The sequence below is a fragment of the Ostrea edulis genome, chromosome 5 (genome assembly GCF_947568905.1).
Source record: "Ostrea edulis chromosome 5, xbOstEdul1.1, whole genome shotgun sequence".
Taxonomy (NCBI): Eukaryota; Metazoa; Mollusca; class Bivalvia; order Ostreida; family Ostreidae; genus Ostrea; species Ostrea edulis.
The window spans coordinates 6025478-6047959 of NC_079168.1; the positions used below are offsets into that span (position 1 = coordinate 6025478).

The window sequence follows — 22482 nt, forward strand, 5'->3', positions numbered from 1 at the left end:
AGTTCGTAATGGAAACGTAACGAATATATTACATCGTAGCTGTAACGGATACGTGTAGAGGGGTTATACCCCCTCCCCTTGTTTAGAAAGAAATAAGAAAGGTTATTTCATATTGTGCCATTTTCGGGACTGTAGTACTACTCACCCTTTTGTGGGAAATGTATCATCTTGACCCCGGAGTTACGCAACTGAAAGCTGCCTGGATCCGCCTCCCATGCACATGCAAGGCCTAAATCTTATAATGTCTAGTGTGCTCGTTCAAAGCGGCGTCTAATTAGCTTAATTTATGGTACAAGATAGATAGATACATGTAGATAGATAGATAGAATAAGTCTTTAAACATTGAATGTTTAAGTTGAGGTACACACTTTACTTTATTAATAAGTGGATATTTCTATATGTCGAATTCTTTATGCGTCAACAGTGAAATAATTAGAGCGAGAATGGTAACTAGTACATGTACTGTAAATATTGTAATGGTATAAATGTTCAATCCCAATACGCTTTCTTGCAATTTGATATAGATGCTTAAACAAATGCCAGGCTGCAGTGGAATGTTCACAGGAAAACTTGCAATTGTTGCATGTTCTTCATGAAAAAATCTGTACTGAGATGCGAAAATATGTTGTGAAATGTTCTTTTCAACTCTTTGTGACACATTCGTTCAATCACAACTTAAACGTTTGTAATGAGAGCTCCCTCTTTAAAATGCAAGGGTACAATTATATGGTTACAAGATAATCATCATAATGTTTAATAAAATAAATACCTCCATCTGGAATTGTGAGACCATTAATTCACACACTTTATAAATACTTACTGAAAGGTCTCTAGATTTGTGAGATGCATTAACTTCAATTTAGTCACAAAGGCCAGCAGAAACTTTCGACATATAAAAGGTTTAATGGCGTGGGATTCTCGTTGATATTTGTGCACAATATAGACTAGATTCTACAGTTTTTTTTATGTTTATTATTTGAGACAAATTATCAGCAATAAATTTAGTACCCCATTAGTCCAACGTTCAAACATTTACATGCAGCAGCATGGCTTCACTTCGGTAACATTTCCCAAAGCATTTCTAATGAAAGCAAGCGTCAAATTTGGCCACAACTTCTCGGTAACCACCAAAACTACAAAAAGCAAACTACCTGTATTTAGAAACCTTTATGATTTACTAGTATCGCATTTTTTCCTGCATTCAGTCCTTCATTATACTTCATTCTGACAAAATGGTATTGTTTACAATTTTAGATGATATTCCACTGTATAAAGTAATTTTCATCTCTAAAGTTGGTTGGTTGTCTATTGTTTAACGTTCCGCACGAGAATTTTCACTCATATTGAGACATCACTGACCGCTGCAGGTGGAAGGCTGCAAAATATAGGCCTATGCTCGGTGCTTACGGACTTTGAGCAGGGAGGGATCTTTATCGTACCACACCTGCTGTGACACGGGGTCTCGATTTTGCTGTCTCATCTGAAGGACTGTCCCATTTAGTAGCCTCTTACTACAAGCAAGGGGTACTAAGGGCCTATTCTAACCCGGATCCCCACGGGACACTACAGAAATAAAAAGAATTCATATAATATTACGTACATGTATTTAACCAGTGTTCAACCACTTAGATGTTCGCCCTGTGAACAACCAAGACGCACTGGGACGATCGCCTAGTGATAAGTCATTTATTACTCAATGATATGCCATATGAAAAGTGAAGATAACAAACAGTGATATATATGTTTTGGGAGGTGTGAACTTGAGAATACCGCTATACCTTTGTATGGAAAACTATACTAGTATTATAAATTGTAATTATTGGGAAATGAAGGAATCTATGCGTGTTTCCGGTTACCCGACCGACCCTGAATTTTTCTCCTGATCCTAATTTTCTGGATAAATTCCCGCCCTTAATTTACGTGTACGTTTACGTGTAGACACTTCCTTTCTCAAATTTAAAAAAAAGTCTAAGTTCGGGCTCGATATTCAAATTACTGAAAAATTTCAAAATGGCGTCGTCCATGCTTTCTGCAGCCAGATTGATTGTATATATTGTTTAACTTCCCTCTCGAGAATTTTCACTCATATGGTGAAGGGCTGCAAAATTTAGATGTATGCTCGACACTTATGGACTTTGAGCAAGGAGGAATCTTTATCGTGCCACACTTGCTGTGGCACGGGGGCCTCGGTTTTTTGCGGTTTCATCCGAAGGACCGCCGCCCCATTTAGTCGCTTCTTACCCGGGAAAAATGACAGTCAGTGACGTTGCAAATCGCGTTTACATTTATATTAAAAATGTTTACGGTAAAGCATAATAAACAAATGCCACGATCCTTAGAGATTTATTTATAAAAGTAAATATACCATCACATATAATTTGAGGGTTTTGAGTTCATTGATTGATTCCAGTCAGCAGTTTGCATGGGGAAAAAATCTGTACGTGTAGTATGTCTTAAAAGGGCACAGTTACCGGTAACCAAGGAAACCACAATACAAAGTAGATCCACACCTATATACATGCAATCATGTACAGTGTATATTCAGTTGTCAAATTGTCATTTTTTGGTTTATTATAGTATTTTACCCAATATTGAACACTTGGTGCTACATATCAGTACTCACAAATGTACATGTATATATCGTATATATAAGTTTCTTCCCCAGTGATACAAGGCAAATATATAGCAACAACAAAAATGTTGCTTACCTCTATCCTATTTCTTTTTCAAGATGTAATCGGAAACACACTTGTTTCGTTTTTGGCTTTAAAGTTTCACTAGGTCTACTTGTTTGCAGATCATACTATATTTGACATCCACCCAGAAGACAAAAAATGTGGAAATTTGAATTCAGATATAAATTCTCTTGTTTTGTGGAGTGTTTTGTCCGTTTCTATGAATTTTATGTACAGGAATGAGATGTTACTCTGTTCACGTGTATTTTTACCACGTGTATGCGATTGAGACATTGAGGACATCTTTATCATACGTTCGTTTTTCTTTCTTTCTCTATGTAGGTCTATTATTGTCTCATTATATTAATTGTTCTCTTCAGTTCGGATTAGACGTCTCCACATGAGTAAAATATTCTCGAGAGGAACCTTCAACAATATACAATCAACCAACCACATCAGTTCGGATTATGTCCTGCCCTTTTATGAAATAACAGATGCAATTTAGTATGTTTAATTGTTTTTGTCATTTTATATGGTTACATGTATCCCTTTACTACTCTCCCATGACCAATCAAGAATGAATTACAACTAAATTTCATGCATTCATTGTGGATGTTATCACATTTATATTGAAATTGTTGTGGAAAACTTGTGTATTCAATCTGCGAAATTCAAAACGTTCACAGCTTACTAAATTATACAGAGGAACATTGAAGTCTAGAAGTGTAAACAACAAAAGTAAGACATGACTAGATAATATAAAGTGAAAATTAATTTGTACTTGCATTATTTAAGAAGAGAAAATACAATGGTGGTCTTAAATTTCCACGGTCTCTGGATAATTGTTATTAACAAAATCTCCTTTCGATGCCAATAGTTTACATACCATATGATTGGAGAAAATGCATATCAAAAAGAAATTTATGACAAAATAAAGTGTGGATTTTCTTTTAAATTCCCAAATAAATGCGTTGATTTTAATCTAAATACAGTGTACTGATTTGAAAGCGCCATCCACATAAGTAAGGGATTTAAAAAGCGTATTTTAGTCTATTATACCTATGTACATATTTGTAGAATGACTGATTTCTTTCTTTCAACATTTCTAGGTATAAATATATAAATGTTAATTGTTAGGTCATTCTTGGCATACTGATTTTGACCGGATTAATCCGTTAACCTGATCAAGATATAGGGCTCACGGCGAGTGTAACCGGTCAACAGGGGATGCTTACTCCTCCTAGGCACCTGACCCCACCTCAGATACATACAGGGGTCCGTGTTTTCCCAACTCTCTATTCTGTATTCCTTAGAGGAGTTATGAGATAGATCGCTGTTCGTTATTTTCACCTTTTATAAAGTGATAAATTTGTGTTCACTCATTTAAAGCTTACAGGTATGTGCTCCACAATTTCAATCCTGCTGCTTGTGTTTTGCTTTGTCCTGAGTGAAATCTGCGCTAGCACGATTAGAACTGATTCTGTCGATGCGAGAGAAAAACCAGAGGAAATCCCGAAAATGATACCATCAGGCCAAGCGTCATTTCACGTGACGCGTGTCAATACAGTTGTGCTTTTTGGTATCGCTGCAGCTGTCCTGTGGATTGTCAAGGGTATTTCATTAACTTCTCTGTAACTAAACTTGAGTATTATAAATTAGTTTTCAATCGATGGTCGTTTGAAACATGTAGCAAGTTCAAAATCTTGATAACGTCACTCTAATTTCATTTTATTCAGAACGAGCTCTCTGCGATGCTGTTCAATATATTTTCATATAATATTATATGACATTCACTATCTATTAAATAGTTCATATCCAGGGGTCCGTGTTTTGCCCAAACTTCAATTAATTTTGTATTCCTTATAGGAATTATATGAGATTAATCACTGTTCGTTATCTTCACCTTTCCATCTCCTATAAAATATCCCTTTTACAGACGTTTAAAAGTATTGTGTTAAAGGATCATTAAATGATGTTTTCAGCCAAACTTTTAAAAATCTTCACACTATAAGTGAGATCTATTTTTAGACTTTTTCGCGTATATTTTTACTGTAAACTCATCATTATTTAATTGCACGTGGCCATTTATACTTACAGGTTGACATCAGTTGGATTCAAACATGAGATATTTCAGAATCACCAATAAATGTAATTGTTTGATCTTGCATTAAAAGTTCATTCAAGCAGTAAAATGCATATTATTTTTTTGTTTTCCTTCACTGAAATAATGGTAACTTTAAGTAATATTAGTGATCTGGCTAGGCTACCACAGTTGTAGAAGGAAACAAAGACAAGCTTTGCGTAAAAATTGGCATTTAATGAAAAGTCTCGTTTAAAGTCAGCATTACGCAAATTATATGGTCGTTATAGCGATCGAATTTGGCAATACAACCTATCATACGGTCAAATGCTCTTGGACATGTTCATACATGTACCACTTGTTAGGCAGCTCTTGGCACACTGATTTTGCCTACAGATGACTCCTTTTACCTGATCAAGATATAGGGCTCACGGCGGGTGTGACCGGTGGACAGGGCATGCTTACTCCTCCTAGGCACCTGATCCCACCTCTGGTATATCCAGGGGTCTGTGTTTGTCCAACTCTCTATTTTGTATTCCTTATGGGGTTTATGAGATTTATCACTGTTCGTTATCTTCGCCTTTCATTAGATGACAATGATTGTGTACAGTGTATATTTATCTATCATTATGATAAAAGGGAGATAATTATGTCCTTGAGGAGATTTGTTGTCGTGTTGATATATCTGTCTACCCTACAGCTGAAATATTACAGATATAGAATTCAACTGTATGACAAACGGGATCAGGCGCGTAGCCAGAAAGAAAACGAAGTGTACGCAAAGTATAACAAGGGGTGTGGGGGCCGACTTAAAGCCCCCAGTGGATCCAGGGTAAACCTTTGGTGGAGGCCCAGGAAGCAAAACCCTTGGAACGATTGAGTTTTACCAATGGAATCTTCTATTTCTTGTGCATAGAAACATAGTTTCTTGTCAATTTCTAAAACAAAGAATTCAGAAAATTAATTTCTAAAGTGCTTTATAGTGCCAATACACTGTGTGTACTTGGACTGACTTTACATTTGTTTATGAATCGTGTTGTGTATAACTTTTTCGTTGTCATCACCTGGTATATAAGGTAAATGTTACTCATAACAATGAATATCCTAAACCCGGCTACTTCAAAGTGATATTTGGCAAGATTTTGATGATTTGAAATTTAAAATAGACTTTAAATTTGATTGAGTGGACATTATGATGTTGATTGAATTATAAATCGGAGCTATATAATGTAAAGTTAATTTTGAGGAGCAGATATTTCAACGGCTGAAATGATGTCTGACGTGCTTCATACCAATTGTTAGGCCGTCCTTTAAATACTGATTTTGACAACGGATTACTCCGTTTATCTGAACTAAGATATAGGGTTCACGGCGGATGTGACCAGACGACAGGGGGTGCTTACTCTTCCTAGGCACCTGATCCCACCTTTGGTATTTTCAGGGGTCCGCCTCCATTCTTTACACAACACAGTTGCAGTAGTGGTTCCAATATTTCATTAAAAGGGCATGTTGAACTCTCAAGAATTTTTCGCAATATTAAAATAGTCGTGATTTTAAAACCTTTTCCCCATCATTCAAGAAAGAAAATTTACAGGTTGAATTCACGGAAGAGGAGCCCAAGGGAGGTTGAGAACAGTTAGGCTATCATATAACGTTTGGGATCAATATTTCGTACAAAAACGTATTACTAATCAAATATATTTGCATGACTCGGGGATTATTGAAAGTAATACACCTATCTCACTCTGCCCTCAAGCACAATTCACACGTGTATGAACCAATTTTAAAATAGTATATGATTGACGCGTGCACGGTGTTATAATACTCTTGGAAATAATTTGTTATATCCATGATGCACAAAATCACATTCATAGATTATCATCAACACTTAAACTTCATTTCAATACATCAGCTTCGTTTCACCATATCTACTTCGTTTGAACATGATAAACTCGCGTTTCAACACAACTTTATTTCAACATATCAACTTCTTTTCGATATGCAAGAGCTTGTTCTGTGTATAGTCAGTTTTTAAATCGAGGTAAGCTACTGACAAACAAGTTGATGGTACAGGGGTTTCAACAGTCTCGATTGAAGTCAGCATTTCGCAAATTCTATTGTCGTTATAACGATCTAGTTCGTCAATACAACCTCGCATTGGATCAAATGCTGTCTGACGTGTTTCATACCGATTGTTAAGCCGTTCTTGGCACACTGATTTTGACTGCGGATAACTCCGTTTACCTGATCAGAATATAGGGCTCACGGCGGGTGTGACCGGTCAACAGGGGATGCTTACTCCTCCTAGGCACCTGATCCCACCTCTAGTGTATTCATGGGTCCGTGTTTGCCCAACTATCTATTTTGTATTGCTTATAGGAGTTACATGTATGAGATTGATCGCTGTTTGTTATCCTCGCCTTGCATTAACAGGGGGTACTTGACTCCGGGGCCATGAAAATTAGGTGATCCTTCGATATTAGTCCCATTTGTTCGCTGTATGTTACTTTTATAAAAGTGAGACTTATATCAATAGGGAGCTCGTCATTTCATTTCATGGTCCGGAACCTGACACCACACCTGCTGTTAACTGGGGTCCGTGTTTAACTGTGTCCCATGTGTAACTGACCTATCTCTCTCTCTCTCTCTCATGGTCACTAAGACGAAATTAATCGTGTGCAGTAACATAATAGGCTAAATTCCAATCAGAATTGTTCCCCATGTTCGAACAATTAAATAACTGAAAATGTTAAGGTAGGTCAATACTCGGCCTTACATGAACTCAATCATGGAAAAAATCCCCTTTATAAGACAGATGTACATTCCAGTAATAGATACACATTGAACAACTTATTTGTTGACATGCTATTTTTACTTTTATTGTTTCTCAAAAGTAAGCACCCCATCCACATAAAATCAACATTGTACTTCTTTGTTTTTCTTAATTACTATTATTTTCCCAAAGAAATTGTCTGTAATAGATTCCAGAACCGCGTTTTAAAACGAATTGTACAAGCACAAGTCACCGTGAAGTTAATGTCGAATTATACAAGTACAAGTTACCGTGAAGTTAATGTCGAATTGTACAAGCACAAGTCACCGTGAAGCTAATGTCGAATTATACAAGTCACTGTGAAGCTAATGTCGAATTGTACAAGTCACCGTGAAGCTAATGTCGAATTGTACAAGCACAAGTCACCGTGAAGCTAATGTCGAATTGTACAAGTCACCGTGAAGCTAATGTCGAATTGTACAAGTACAAGTCACCGTGAAGCTAATGTCGAATTATACAAGCACAAGTCACCGTGAAGCTAATGTCGCTGTTCAGTGCATACAACAGATGTGGAATTGTGATATAAAATATGGTAGGAAATTATTTCGTATTGAATATAGTAATCATTAGAGTTTTCTGTTTGTTTTTCCTAATATGTAACTTATTTTATGCTGTTATATCTGACTTTAAAGTTTCTTAGCAAGACAAATAGGAGAAAAGGTCGTTCCTTCGTTATCTATAGTCGCAGTTCATTCGATACTTCTCCCATTATTGACAAATTGTTATTATAAATGATAGCTTTTTAGTGTCATTTTCCCGTAAGGTGTCTAATTTGTACGATCTTGCACCTATTCAAATACTGAAGGATAACATGTTGATTACAAATAACGAATTCTTAGTTGATTTCACCATTTTGTTCTGTGAAAAAAAGCGACACACGAGCCCCGACTGGTATTATATATTTTATGTTCAAGGCTTTAATTTTCGCCAAAAGCAACAGTTGTGCACATAACGCTTTGGTACATGTAGGACTAGTACAGGGTAAAATCTCTCTCTCTCTCTCTCTCTCTCTCTCTCTCTCTCTCTCTCTCTCTCTCTCAAATGGAATACGATATTCAAGCGGTACATTAAAATGAAATCTGTATCATTTAATGTATATTATCGGTACTTTTATGTCATTATGACACTCATTTTGGGCAATCATTGGTGATGATAACTAGTTCCAAACTGATATCGAAAAACTACATAAATGGAAATTGCAGCATTCCAAACTATTCAGTGTAGATCAGATTGTGGCAGCTGGGAGAACCTTAAAGCAAAAGTAAGGTACGTATGTCAGTTATATATAAAGTGAAGGGGTTTTGCTTGCAGTCTGAATACAATGTTGATATCCTCTAACAACCTATGCAAAATGATACCCTCGTATCTAGAGGGGGCTACGGGGGTTATGACATCCGCCTTTCATTGAAGCTTTTCTAAAATAAAAACGGCATTGCATTGTATTCTTGGGAAGGAAACTGTACAAACTTGGGTCACATCCCCCTTTTTTACAATTTTTTGAATCCGCTTCTCCGTACAAGATACAAATATATTAGATTTTTCGAACTTGCACTATTGCAAAAGAAAACAAAATTGAATAACAACGTTTGCATTTGATTCTAGACAGCTCTCTCAGTCCTTGTAAGATATTTGATTTAAAAAAGAAACATTTTCTTATTTAGGTATTGTTCTTTATCAAAGGGATGAATAATGTTTGTATATGTTTGTATAATTCATTTTCAATTTAATGATGCAACTTATAGATTCATACAAAGATGGTGGGCTGTAAAGTTTTGATCCTCCTGGTCGTGATGAGCCTGACATTCAGTGAAATTCTCGCGGGGGCAATCAGAAGCGATTCCGATAACGTGACACCGGGATACGGGGAGGGCGTGATGGTATCCGGCCAAGCATCGTTTCGTGTGTCACGTGATAAAACAATTCTGCTGGTAGGCATCGCTGCTGCCGCTATATGGTTTGTCAAAGGTATGTTCATTTATAATTACTGCTCAATTGTTAATTACTAAGATTTCAATATTTCAATATCCATCAGACTCAAACTGGTTAGTATAATTTTAATGCATGTTTAAGAATAGTAAGAAATTCCATGTATATTGTATATTGAATACCACGACCCAGTTTTACAAAAGTTCGTTAAGTTTAACTAACAGTTAACACCTAGTTATTCCTACATAAATGTAAGAGTTAAATGTTAGTTTAAGTTAAATAACCTTCGTGCAACTGGGTCAGTTTTAACATATGATCGTGTTTTCTAATTGGCTGATATCTAATATGCTCATCTAAGTGTACACTCGGACGTGTCTTCGAGATGAATATAACATTTGATTTAATTTCTCCAACATCGGACGAAAAGTAGAGATTGGGAATTTCCAGATTGATAAAAATTATCATTAGTTTTTGGTTCACCAATGAAAATTCACGTTTCTTTTCTACTCACTTTCGACTCGATTTACATAATAATTGTAAAGAAAGAGTAACTTCTATCACGAACTGGAAATCACAATTGTTAAATTACAGAAACACCGAATAGGATCTAAATATGACAGATCAGGAATCGATTGGCAGGTTGTAGTAGGCGGTTTCGATGCTTGAAATTATTTAGTCATAGTGCAAGAACTTGTGTCTCTAATCACTTTCGACGAGCCCTTGCACTGTATCTGCATACAAAAATGGTCGTCCAGGGATTGTTTCGTGAACCAGTTCCGATCTTTTAAATCATTCAACCAAACAATAAATCAATCATTAATATTTTCTCTCTTAATGCGATGCTTTAATTACCCTCAAACTACAATATTCGCCTCGCCCTCCGAAAGCTAAATGTTAAGAATTGCATAATGATTTGTTGATCAGAATAAATGCGCACATACACGCACACGCAAAATTGAATGATTTTGAAATGGCAAACCATTCCTAATTGCTGCGTTCTTCGCATCAGCTGATTTTACACGTTAATCAACGATCATCATTTCATCAAAAATGGGACGTTGTCCCTGTGATTAGATGATGAGCTATTACATTATTATCCCGAGTACATACCAATTCATTGTGTTTACAAGTTCGCATGTTTCCCATGATAATTTTCCTCAGTTTCGCTTCGTCCGAGTTATCAGTAAATATAATTTCTCGAACGTTGAATTCGTTTACAAAATCATGCATGGGAATGTTACTTTTCCTGTGTATATAATTGCGTGATAATTTACTTGACAATAAACTTTTCTGTTCTGTGTTTTTCTGAATATAAATTCTGTTCTTTGGGTCTGTAACTCCCCCATCGAACTTTTTCCACTTATAAAGACGGGACGAGATTTAGATCAAACCCTGACCGATGTCGGCAATATCGCAGTGAGAGTTCTTTATCGCTAGGTTTTTCATGTCTCCTCTAACAAAAACCTTTTACTTTCACTTCTCCTACTAATCGTTTGGCAACGGAATCTACAACATTTATAACGACTTGGGTCTGTCGCGGACTGGATTCGAACCCGGGCATCCCGCACGTTTGACTACAGTGATTTACAGAACATGTGTTGTATATTTGCTCCAACTAAATGTTTTATCAGTGTTTCTTTTACAGGCTGATGTTTAATGTGCAGCGATGACCAGAATTCTGCGTTTCAGCGGACAGCTTCACGAATAAATTTTACTGATTGTTTAATAAATAGTTGATAAATATTTTTTTCTTGATATATACACAACAGCCGATCTCTTGGCCAGGTAAAATCCAGGTAAATAACATTGACCATGGATAAGCTCCGCCCACATTCAGTGATCCGTGGAGAAACCGTACGGTTGTTTTTTTTTTTTTTGGGGGGGGGTCTTTAAAGTATTAGTTGTTACAACAGGTATGGTTTCATTTTAAAGGATAATTTCCTCTTTCATTAATGTGAAACATTGGGAATGGAACACACGAAGACACGTGTAATTGGTATCAAAAACATGGGTGGATGACATCCATCTCTACATCCAGTTTGTTGCGCGGAAGGAGATACAAGACCCGGGGGAACCAATCAGCAAGGTCATATAATGTGTGAACTACTTCCTCCCATTGAATAAAAACTTCAATACATCATAGAGTCTCAAATGGTAAGAACAAAATTCCGGAGGACATCAAATAAAAGGTTATATTGCATGGTAAAATCTGTATAGATTTAACATTTTCGGAACATGTACATCATTAGAGATTTGATTCTACATCTTCGGATACCCACGGGTGATTTCGTGTTTTACTCATCACCCGTAGGCAAACTCGCAGAACAATCATCATATGTAATTAATATGCGCGTGTCATTTGATTGGCTGCTGCACAGAGTCGCGATGGCAAACCAACTTATCAAAGTTTATGTTACGTTCGGCAATGACAAAAACTTTTCCGTAGCTAACATACCGATTGCAAATAAATCCACTCACCGGTGCATTTCGCAGTTTGAGAAAGGTAATTCCATATATTTTTGACTGGTATTTGATGTAAGTGACCTGTACGACTTGTCTTTCATCGTTTTGAAACAAAATTTGTACATTTTAACGGGCATTAAGATATTTAGCATAGATAGCAAACTAATAAACATATTTTCAAAATTGAAGAGTTTCAACTTTCTGATTGGCTGTTTATAGTCAACAAATTGGCATATTTTACGACGATATTTCGGCAACTTTTGCCCATGGGTGATGAGTAAAAAACTACATCACACGTCGGTATCCGACGATGGTAATTCTAGAGTCATCATGAGTTTGACGTTGCACAGCTGTATCTTAACATTGTATATGGCAGTTAGTGCTATATGGACCGTGGATATAGACCTGGGTAGCTCAGTGGTTAGAGCACCTGACTAGTAATGTAGGGTCCCGGGTCGCTTCCCGATCCAGCCATAGATTTTCTCCTTTCTTCATCATACTTGGATATGACGTCTCGAGTATCACATGATTAACACTATTATGTACATATATCGTGACTGGCTCAATTGACGAGAATACCTCTAAGACTTTGACATTTTCCCTCAGTGCAAGACAGTTGTAACAATGCAGATACTAGTAAGTCTTCCGAAACTATTTTGGCGCATTAAAACAAATTGCTCTCCAAATGTAATATGACCCTTACAAACACTACAGAACAATATAAGAAAACGCCCTCTTTCTATGTCAAGAACATTTGTTGGCAACATCAGAAGTTTATATAAATTTTATTGAAAGTAGACATTAACGGCAAACTGACAACTCAACTCTATGAAAAACGGGATGATTTCAGCTTCTCCATCGTCAACTTCCCATATTTATGTAGCAATATTCCATTATCACCTGCATATGGTGTTTATATATCTCAACTGATTCGATATGCAAGAGCTTGTTCTGGGTATAGTCAGTTTTTAAATCGAGGTAAGCTACTGACAAACAAGTTGATGGTACAGGGATTTCAACAGTCTCGATTGAAGTCAGCATTTCGCAAATTCTATGGTCGTTATAACGATCTAGTTCGTCAATACAACCTCGCATTGGGTCAAATGCTGTCTGACGTGTTTCATACCGATTGTTAAGTCGTTCTTGGCACACTGATTTTGACTGCGGATAACTCCGTTTACCTGATCAGGATATGGGGCTCACGGCGGGTGTGACCGGTCAACAGGGGATGCTTACTCCTCCTAGGCACCTGATCCCACCTCTGGTGTGTCCAGGGGTCCGTGTTTGCCCAACTCTCTATTTTGTATTGCTTGTTATGAGATTGATCACTGTTCGTTATCTTCACCTTGCATAAAGCCATGGCACAAAACAAATATATACATGTACTTACTTTCTATTGAAGCGTTTGTCCTGTAAACAGCCACGATAACCACAAGATTAGTTTCTACTGAAATGTAAATAATTACATTTTATTCATACAGTGTAAAGACACACACACACACACACACACACACACACACACACACACACACACACACATATATATATATATATATTGTACGAACATCAGTATTCTTAAACGTTTATCCAAAACGGATGAAATGCAACAACAACAGCCTGATGCAAACCAGAATTTTAAAATCCTTTGTTTGAATTTAAGGTATTCAATGTATAACGACCACATTTCATATGTAGTAAATGGAAGGTGGGATTTTTGTAGTAATGGTATCATTTTGAAAGGTTCATCAAATACAAATAATCCAACATAGGAATTTTCGAAATTTTGTTTACTGCCCGATTTATTTCACTTAGAATTTAGCATTGAAGTCTATGGGAAGAGCATATTTTATTAAGATATTTTTCAAAGAAATTATATTTTCAAACAAATCTCTTAGTAGAGAGTTACATACATTTTCTCTTTTTGAAATTATGAAATAAAATTTCTCATTTACCACACATACCTTTAGAAAATTAGATTTTTCTTATTTTTAAAAAGGCCAGATAACTCTTCAAAAAAGTATCAAGTGCAAAAAGGTCGGCTTCTAATCATTTACCTGTCATGTGAATTTCGTCTACTTCACTTTTATCATTATTTAACAATAAACATTAATTAAAGTTAATTTGAATCCTTCAAGATTGTTCATTATCCTTTCGCTATGCATTGAATACCTCAAGGAAAGTTTTTGTTGAACATACTGTGAAACAACTTAAAGAATTTTTGTATATGAGGTCATAAAGTTGTCGAACATTTACATAGGAGTCGAAAATTCCCCAAAACATAACATTTTGAAGTAGAAATAATAGGATAAAAGGAAATGGGAACAAATTGAAATGTTACAGTAAGGTGAAGATAACGAACAGTGATCAATCTCATAACTCCTACAAGCAATACAAAATAGATAGTTGGGCAAACACGGACCCCTGGACACACCAGAGGTGGGATCAGGTGCCTAGGAGGAGTAAGCATCCCCTGTTGACCGGTCACACCCGCCGTGAGCCCCATATCCTGATCAGGTAAACGGAGTTATCCGCAGTCAAAATCAGTGTGCCAAGAACGGCTTAACAATCGGTATGAAACACGTCAGACAGCATTTGACCCAATGCGAGGTTGTATTGACGAACTAGATCGTTATAACGACCATAAAATTTGCGAAATGCTGACTTCAATCGAGACTATTGAAATCCCTGTACCATCAACTTGTTTGTCAGTAGCTTACCTCGATTTAAAAACTGACTATACCCAGAACAAGCTCTTGCATATCGAATCAGTTGAGATATATAAACACCATATGCAGGTGATAATGGAATATTGCTACACAAATATGGGAAGTTGACGATGGAGAAGCTGAAATCATCCCGTTTGTCATACAGTTGAGTTGTCAGTTTGCCTATCCCACCTAAAATGTGTTTACGAAGTAGTGATTTTTAACTTAATTTGATTCGATGTTACTAAAAAATACATTTCAAGAGCCACAAATAGACCTGGGACTTTTGTTTAAGTTTCAAAGGGAATGGAAACATAAGTTTATTTAAGGTTTCCATGAATGAAATATAATTCAAACTACATAGTTTTAATGTTAGAGTGAATTTAAGACCCTTTGTTGCAGATACCTTGAAGATGTTGTCAATGCAATGTGTCGGTCCCTTGGCAATGTGATTAAGTTCCCGGCTGGTGATACCGAGACAACAAGGACAAAGTAAGGGTTTTATTCCATAGCAGGGTTTACAAATGTCCTTGGCGCCATTTACGGGACTCAAATACCCATCACACCTCCCACAGATGACGAACATTTTTATGTTTGCAGAAAAGGATACCATTCAAATTGTTGTTGAAAACTTGTGTGTTCAATCTGCGAAATTCAAAACGTTCACAGCTTACGGAATGATACAGAGGAACACTGAAGTCTAGAAGTGTAAACAACAAATGCAAGATGGGACTAAATATTATAAAATGGAAGAGAAAGTTATTTTATGCTTAGACTTTGTGAAAAGAGAAAATACATTGGTGGTCTTAAATTCCCCCGGTCTCTGATACAAAATCAACTTTTGATGCCAATATTCTGCATACCGAATGATTGGAGAAAATGCATAATAAAAAGAAATTTATGACAAAATAACGTGCTTTTTATTACGAAATGAATCCTTAAAGCCAAAAAATAGTTGGTGTGTTTCCGATTACATCTTGAAAAAAGATAGGGTCGGGGGAAGGGAAAACTTTTTAAAAATGGTTTTATTCAGTCAATACTTGCCTTGTACAAGCACTGCAGAAGAAACTTTTACACGATACATACATTTGTGAGTACTGATATGTAGCATTAAGTGTTCAATATTGGGTAAAATACCAAAATAAACCAAAATGACATTTGGACAACCGATTTTACCCTATGATTGCATGTATATTTGTGTTGATCTACTTGCAGAAAGCAAGACACCATTTTGAAAATTTCTGATAATTTGAATATCGAGCCCAAACTTATTAGTTGGGTTTTTTTTATTTGAGAAACGAAGGGTACGTAATTTAAGGACTGGAATTTATCCGGAAAATTTGGGTCGGGATAAAAATTTAGGGTCGGTCGAGTAACCAGAAACATTGAACATTGGGAAGAATATAGGAAAGTTCGAAATAAAGTTAATAACATGAAAAAGCACGCTATTTTAAATTACTATGATAACATTGAAACACATTTGAATGACTACTAAAAAAATCAAAGTACTGAAGGTACTGAAACGAGGTGACGTTTGGCAGTGACTTCAGCTTGTCTTTGGACATGTCTTTTGACAAGAGGCATCATTTCTACATTTGCCATTGAAACTACATACAATTCAAAAGCTGCACCCTCTTCACGCCCAAAGAGCTTTCTCAAAAGAGCTTGTAAATTTGAAAAACCACTGACTGTCAACAAAACAGAGCAACCGTCTGCCTTAACATTTGCGTTTTTATCACGTGCATGTGGATCGAAAACATGGAACAGATTGCCTGAGCAGAATACAGCAACAGAACTGCCATTGCATATAAATATACCTCCATCTTTGGTATTTGCAAAGCATAAATTCAGTGCTGTAGCAAGAGAGAGGAAAGGGCCGTTATCTTTAAAAGTGGATTGTATTTCCCCTGCATAAACTGGTAAAGCAGACACATGAAGCAACTGATTTTGAGTGCAAACATTTTTGGGCAAGTCCTCTGGGTTAAGATGTTCATGTGGACAGGCCTGTCTTGCATGCTTGTATAAAACATCACCTTTTTCGAGAACAAAATGAATATCATTCGCATCCCAATCTCCAAACAATTTTTGGTTAACTGCATTAAATACAATGCACACAAGTGAATTTGCTACACATTGTTTACCTCTGCTATATTCTGAGAAAGTTTCTTACCCTTGATGAAAGTTGGCAGACACGCATTTCAAAATTATGGGATCTTTTCTTACATTGTGACTTTTTCTTTTTTTGACAGATTTTGGGCTCTCCCTTTGATGACTATCAAAATCATGATTTTTTCTTTTTTTGCTACCCTTCATATCTGATGACGACAACAACTGTCAACTCTTGAAATAACTCATTCAATTCTTGAGTCAAAGTTAACCTAGTCCAAGAAAATTTCCACTCTTGAAATATCAACTCTTGAAAACAAGTGTCAACTCTTGAGATAATTCATTCAACTCTTGAGATAAATCATATTTCGTGACAAAGAAATGTAAACTTGATTTCCAATATATTACTTCCAATGGAGTTCTTTTCTTGAATAACAATGTAATGAAGTTCTTTTGCATTTTGTGTAGGAGTAGAGAAAAAATGATAAATCGTAGAATAAATAAAAAGAATTTATTTAGCAATAAGATAAGAAATATAGAGATGTTTGAAAAACAAAGAAATCACACTTTCACATTCACACACCCATACTATCTCACCGAGAAAGAAATATAAATTGGTATAATATAAACCTGGCAATATTGACAATCAATATAACGTATAACTGTCAAGACAATTCAATAGTTAATAGAACAAGTATGTCATTCCAGGCTGAAAATATAACTGGTAATAAATGTATTACATAATGGTTCGAATAGTCGCTAATTCCGCTAACTACAGAAAAAGTTAAACAGTAGTAAATTACGTTTTATACAAATTTCTCAAATTCCTTTTTGATAAAATGTTAGTTTACTGAAACACAATATGAAAGTTTGGCTACTCAGCACAATTCAATTTAACGCCACGTCACACTTGGCACAACCAGGCCTCCATACAGCTCGAACAGCCCCTCCGCTTCCAGTCCCGGACTCACAGGTCTCTCACTGAACAACGATACTGGGTAACGCCGACTTCAAACCAATGGCAACACTAGGCTCACAAAATAATTGCCAAGTCCACCACGTGGAACACCCATGTACATACAGCACTGTCTCACGTGTTCTGATTCCCACGCCGAGCACCTACTGAAATGCTGAGAGTACTGACTGATATGGCCCAGATAGCTTCTTAAATCCCCTCTGCACTGAAATAGCAATAACTTAACCTAAAACCTATACACAAAGTGACTTGGGTAACAACAAAATTGAAAACACAATACTCGAGAAAATTAACCCGAAACCTCACCGGCTGGAGAAAACCTATGCCCACACAGTAAAATGTTTGTCTCTCTGGCTACCCATTACCCATACTAACTTCTGGAATTCGCCAAGAAAAGACCCCTGCTGGACAGCATGAAAACGTGGCCGCACGCTTGACAAACAGCCACTACTCTGACTGACCAAACCGGTATGCTAAAAATAGCCTTATCGACCAACATTCACACTATGGAAACACCTTACAAGCATGAACAACTATTTACAGACAACACCACAAAAAACTAACAAAATGAAAATTAACTTCATCACAAACAAATATATTCACAAAAACATGTTCATTTATATTTCTTAATCAATGTTTACAGTTATCTGACTTGACCATGAAAGAGCGTGGGAAATGGCGCTCGGCCCTTTCGATCGAAGATTACATGTTTACACCCAGATTTAGTATTAAAATCTCAAAAAATGCGTCCAAAAGAAATATTTTGGTAAAATTGTACGAAATTAACACATTGGGTTTCAGATAATTACTTTGAGTTAATGCGTTGGCAAGAATATATCAGTTCTCTCAGGCAAGACGTTTTCTCCTTGTTGATAAAAAGGATAGCGTGGCGCGTATGGATACAGAGAAATAGTGCAGAGTTTAATATTAAAATTCTAATTACACACAATTTCTGCTTGATAAATACAACAGATCACATACAAGGAAGACTTCTTCAATCTGACATAAAACAGAATTTATATATAACAGTTTAATAAAAGTGGAACATAGTATCAATGTGAACTATTTTTTGATAGGCGATAAATCGGCTAATTAACATAATTTTCAGACATAAGAGGAGACAGCTGTTTACCCAGAATTCCTAGAGAAAAATAGACCATGTTTTCCCCGTCTATATGTGAAAATGCGAATGAATACAGAAGCAATGCAAATCGTTTCCTACAGTCCAATTCTGTTTTTCTAAGATCGTGGAATAAAATGTTGGCAAACGGCAAATAATTTTGATCTTGTTTACAAACCTAAACACTAATTCGCGATTCCTTTTGATGTGTGGACTTTGTTTCATATCGAAGGGATAAAAATTGCGATTTCATAAATTCTTATTTAACTCGCTTATCGTAGAGGGTAAACATATGGATCCTATATCAATCTCAAAGTGAATTGTGACAGCTTTTACGTTGCATTAGCATATGTGACAACAAATTTCTTATATTAAAAATCAAAGTGATTTCGCAAATGGTAGTGATTAAAACAGGGCGCCATTGAAGCTGGGGTCTGACATACGAGGCTGACTTACGTCACCTCGAATAATAACAAATTCTAGTGGAAACTTATTAAAAGCGTGTTCCAGGTTAAAGCCGGCAATGAAATTTCGCCCATCCAATATATTTCCGATGATGGTATCAATATGGTAGCTTTTTCAGATAGAGAAAAGGCAGAAGTATTAAATAAATATTTTTCCTCAATATCAAATATTGACGACACAAACCACATTTTGCCCAATTCAAATTACTTAGGCAATTACAGCCTTACTGATATTTGTATTGAAGAACAAGAGGTCATAGATATAATATCCAATCTTCCTGTCAACAAGGCTATTGGGCCCGATTGTATAAGTCATAGGATGCTAAAGTCAACAACACATGTCATTTCTAAACCACTATGTATGTTTTTCAATAAATCTCTGCGCGAAAAATCTTTTCCTAACTTCTGGAAAGAGTCACATGTTCTACCTCTTTTCAAAAAGGATGATCCTTCTTTGCCTAGTAATTATAGACCTGTGTCCCTTTTAAACTGTGTTAGCAAAGTTATGGAAAGAATAATTTTTAAACATTTATATAATTTTTTTCATAAAAACAACTTATTCTACAAATACCAAGCTGGTTTTTTACCAGGTCATTCTACAGTTTTTCAACTATTAGAAACGTATCACAACATTACAAAAAGCATAGACGATAGTAAATCTTGTTGCATAGTCTTCTGTGATCTATCTAAAGCTTTTGATAGAGTTTGGCACAAAAGTCTTCTATTTAATTTACAAACTTATGGGAGCAAAGGTAATATTCTTGAATGGTTTTCTGATTATCTTTCTTGTCGCAGCCAAAAAAGTATGTATCAAGACCATTTGTCTTCAATGCAAGTGTAAATGCAGGGTTACCCCAAGGTTCTGTTCTTGGACCACTATTGTTTTTAATTTATGTTAATGATGTTGCTGAAAATATGCTGTCTTTTTGTAGATTATTTGTTGATGATAACTCCATTCAATATGCATCTAAGAACTTACATGAAATTGAATTTACGTTGAATCATGATCTTCATGTTCTAGATGAATGGTCTAAACAATGGTTGTTAAAATTTAACCCCTCTAAAACAAAAGCTGTATTTATTACATTGAATAAGAATATTGATCCTCCTAAATTATTTTTTCAAAATTGTCAGTTGGAATATGTGCCAGTGCACAAACATTTAGGGTTGTTCATTTTACGTGATTTGGGTTGGTCACATTATATAAATACAATAACAAGTAAGGCTTACAAAAATTTAGGACTTCTTAAAAAGCTAAAATTTACTTTAGGAAGAAACACTCTATTAAAAATGTACACTACTTTTATTAGACCAGCTTTAGAATATGCCTCAGTGGTTTGGGATGGTTGTAATGCATATGATAGTGATTTGTTAGAAAAAGTCCAACTATGTGCAGCGCGAATAATTACTGGCTTTCCTATATTAGCATCTAGAGATTCTTTATATTTAGAAACTGGCTTAGAGCCTCTGTCTTTTAGACGAACAACCGCTAAATTAGTTACCATGTTCAGAGTTCATAATAATGATGTTCCTGAGTATCTACAAGAAACGATCCCAAGAAAAATAAATAATACATCCAAGTACAATCTCCGTTGTGGAGACAATTATAAAATACCAAAATGTCGACTTGAACTTTATAAGAAATCATTTGCACCTGATGCTTTATCAAAATGGAATTCACTTGTTATAGAATCAAGACAAGCTACTTCAGTTTAGCAATTTCGTAAGAGTGTTAGCTCCAAAAATATCAACAATCCCAAACCACCGGCATATTTTTCCTATGGTACTCGTTTTCTGAATATAATTCATACCAAACTTAGACACACTTGTATTTTGAATTACGATCTATATAGAAGCAATATTGTTGATTCTCCGTTATGTTCTTGTGGTATGAAAGAAGACGCTTATCATTTCTTCTTTATTTGCAGTAAATATTCAAATGCTAGATATAAATTAATGGATAGCTTGCTGAGGTTAAATGATCTAGTTATTATGGATGTCCACCTTCTACTTTGGGGTAATAATGCTTTATCTTCTGAGTTAAACAAGTGTATTTTTTCTTATGTTCAGTCGTTTATTCATGAAACCAAAAGATTCAATCGATGTTCAATTTATATTTTTTGTACATTAATTTTCTACAATAATATATTGTTATATTTTTAAGGAGAAGAACTCGTAAGTTATTTGAACTTGTTTCTGATCCTTTTATATATCATGTATGTACAATAAAATATGTTCAAAACAACCAGAAACACACTTTTTTCTTTGGCCTAATCTTAAGGTAGTACTCTACATCGTCATAATGGCTGATTTCCTTTAAAAACATGGATGAAAAAATCGATATCAGCAATAGTTGAGTTTTCCTTTTCCATCTAAATACCGAGCCGAGTAGCTCAGTAGGTTAGAATACCGACTGCTGAACTGTAGCTCGCATGTTCGTGTCCAGCAGGGGTTTTAAAAAAATTCAGATTACTTTCTACTTAAACTGTTTTCTGTAACTAAACTTGAGTATCATGAAAAAGTTTTTAATCGGTGGTCGTTTGAAACATGTAGCAAGTTCAAAATCTTTAAAACGTCGTTCTAATTTCATTTTATTCTTAATGATTTTGTTCACTCGCGCTCTCTACCATACTGTTCAATATATTTTCATATATGCTGCATTCACTATCTATTAGCAAGAGCTTGTTCTGCGTATGGTCAGATTTTAAATCGAAGCAGGTTACTGAACAAGTTGATGATGCAGGTTCCAACAGTCTCGTTTAAAATCAGCATTTCGCAAATTCTATAGTCTTTATAACGATCTAGTTTACCAATACAGCCTATCATTGAGTCAAATGCTGTCTGACGTGTTTCATGCTGATTGTTACGCCGTTCTTGGCACACTGATTTTGAATACCGATAATTCCGATTACCTAATCAAGATATGGGGTTCACGGCGGGTGTGACCGGTCGACAGGGGATGCTTACTCCTCCTTTGGTATTTCCAGGGGTCTGTGTTTTCCCGGCTCTCTAGTTTGTATTGCTTATGGGAGTTGTGAGATTGATCGCTGTTTGTTTTCCTCGCCTTTCATTACATACTTCATATCCAGGGGTCCGTGTTTGCCCAACTATCTATTTTGTATTGTTTATAGGAG

The 22482-nt window shown here is 35.8% G+C and overlaps 1 protein-coding gene and 2 long non-coding RNA genes across 5 annotated transcripts; 2 read left to right on the forward strand and 1 right to left on the reverse strand.

Annotated features, from left to right (window-relative positions):
• The first annotated feature begins 3205 nt into the window (after positions 1-3205).
• On the forward strand, positions 3206-4867 carry LOC125649564 (uncharacterized). The gene is made up of 3 exons (XR_007360733.2): positions 3206-3413; positions 4072-4287; positions 4773-4867. It is a non-coding gene; the product is annotated as an uncharacterized LOC125649564 (long non-coding RNA).
• Positions 4868-8478: 3611 nt separating this feature from the next.
• On the forward strand, positions 8479-11257 carry LOC125649563 (uncharacterized). Of its 3 annotated transcripts, none has more exons than XM_056167108.1 (4): positions 8479-8569; positions 8791-8849; positions 9331-9553; positions 11160-11257. In XM_056167108.1, the coding sequence occupies exons 1-4, from the start codon at positions 8494-8496 to the stop codon at positions 11162-11164; spliced, it is 363 nt and encodes a 120-aa protein (XP_056023083.1). In that variant the 5' UTR covers positions 8479-8493; the 3' UTR covers positions 11165-11257. The 3 variants fall into 3 exon arrangements, 1 of the variants encoding a protein (XP_056023083.1); XR_007360732.2 differs by having other exon boundaries at positions 8553-8569; positions 8791-8854; XR_007360731.2 differs by lacking the exon at positions 8479-8569 and having other exon boundaries at positions 8774-8854.
• Positions 11258-17403: 6146 nt separating this feature from the next.
• LOC125675180 (uncharacterized) lies at positions 17404-18293 on the reverse strand. Its single transcript, XR_008803511.1, has 2 exons — positions 18071-18293; positions 17404-17969 (listed from the first exon to the last, which is right to left on the reverse strand). It is a non-coding gene; the product is annotated as an uncharacterized LOC125675180 (long non-coding RNA).
• Between the last annotated feature and the right edge of the window lie 4189 nt (positions 18294-22482).

Bases quoted from the DNA above. Each gene is read 5' to 3' on its own strand.
- LOC125649563 (XM_056167108.1), top strand. From the start codon at position 8,494: ATGTTCAAGGCTTTAATTTTCGCCAAAAGCAACAGTTGTGCACATAAC. The intron at 8,570-8,790 runs GTAAAATCTCTC...TGGAAATTGCAG, and splicing joins ACATGTAGGACTAGTACAGG to CATTCCAAACTATTCAGTGT. The intron at 8,850-9,330 runs GTAAGGTACGTA...TGCAACTTATAG, and splicing joins GGGAGAACCTTAAAGCAAAA to ATTCATACAAAGATGGTGGG.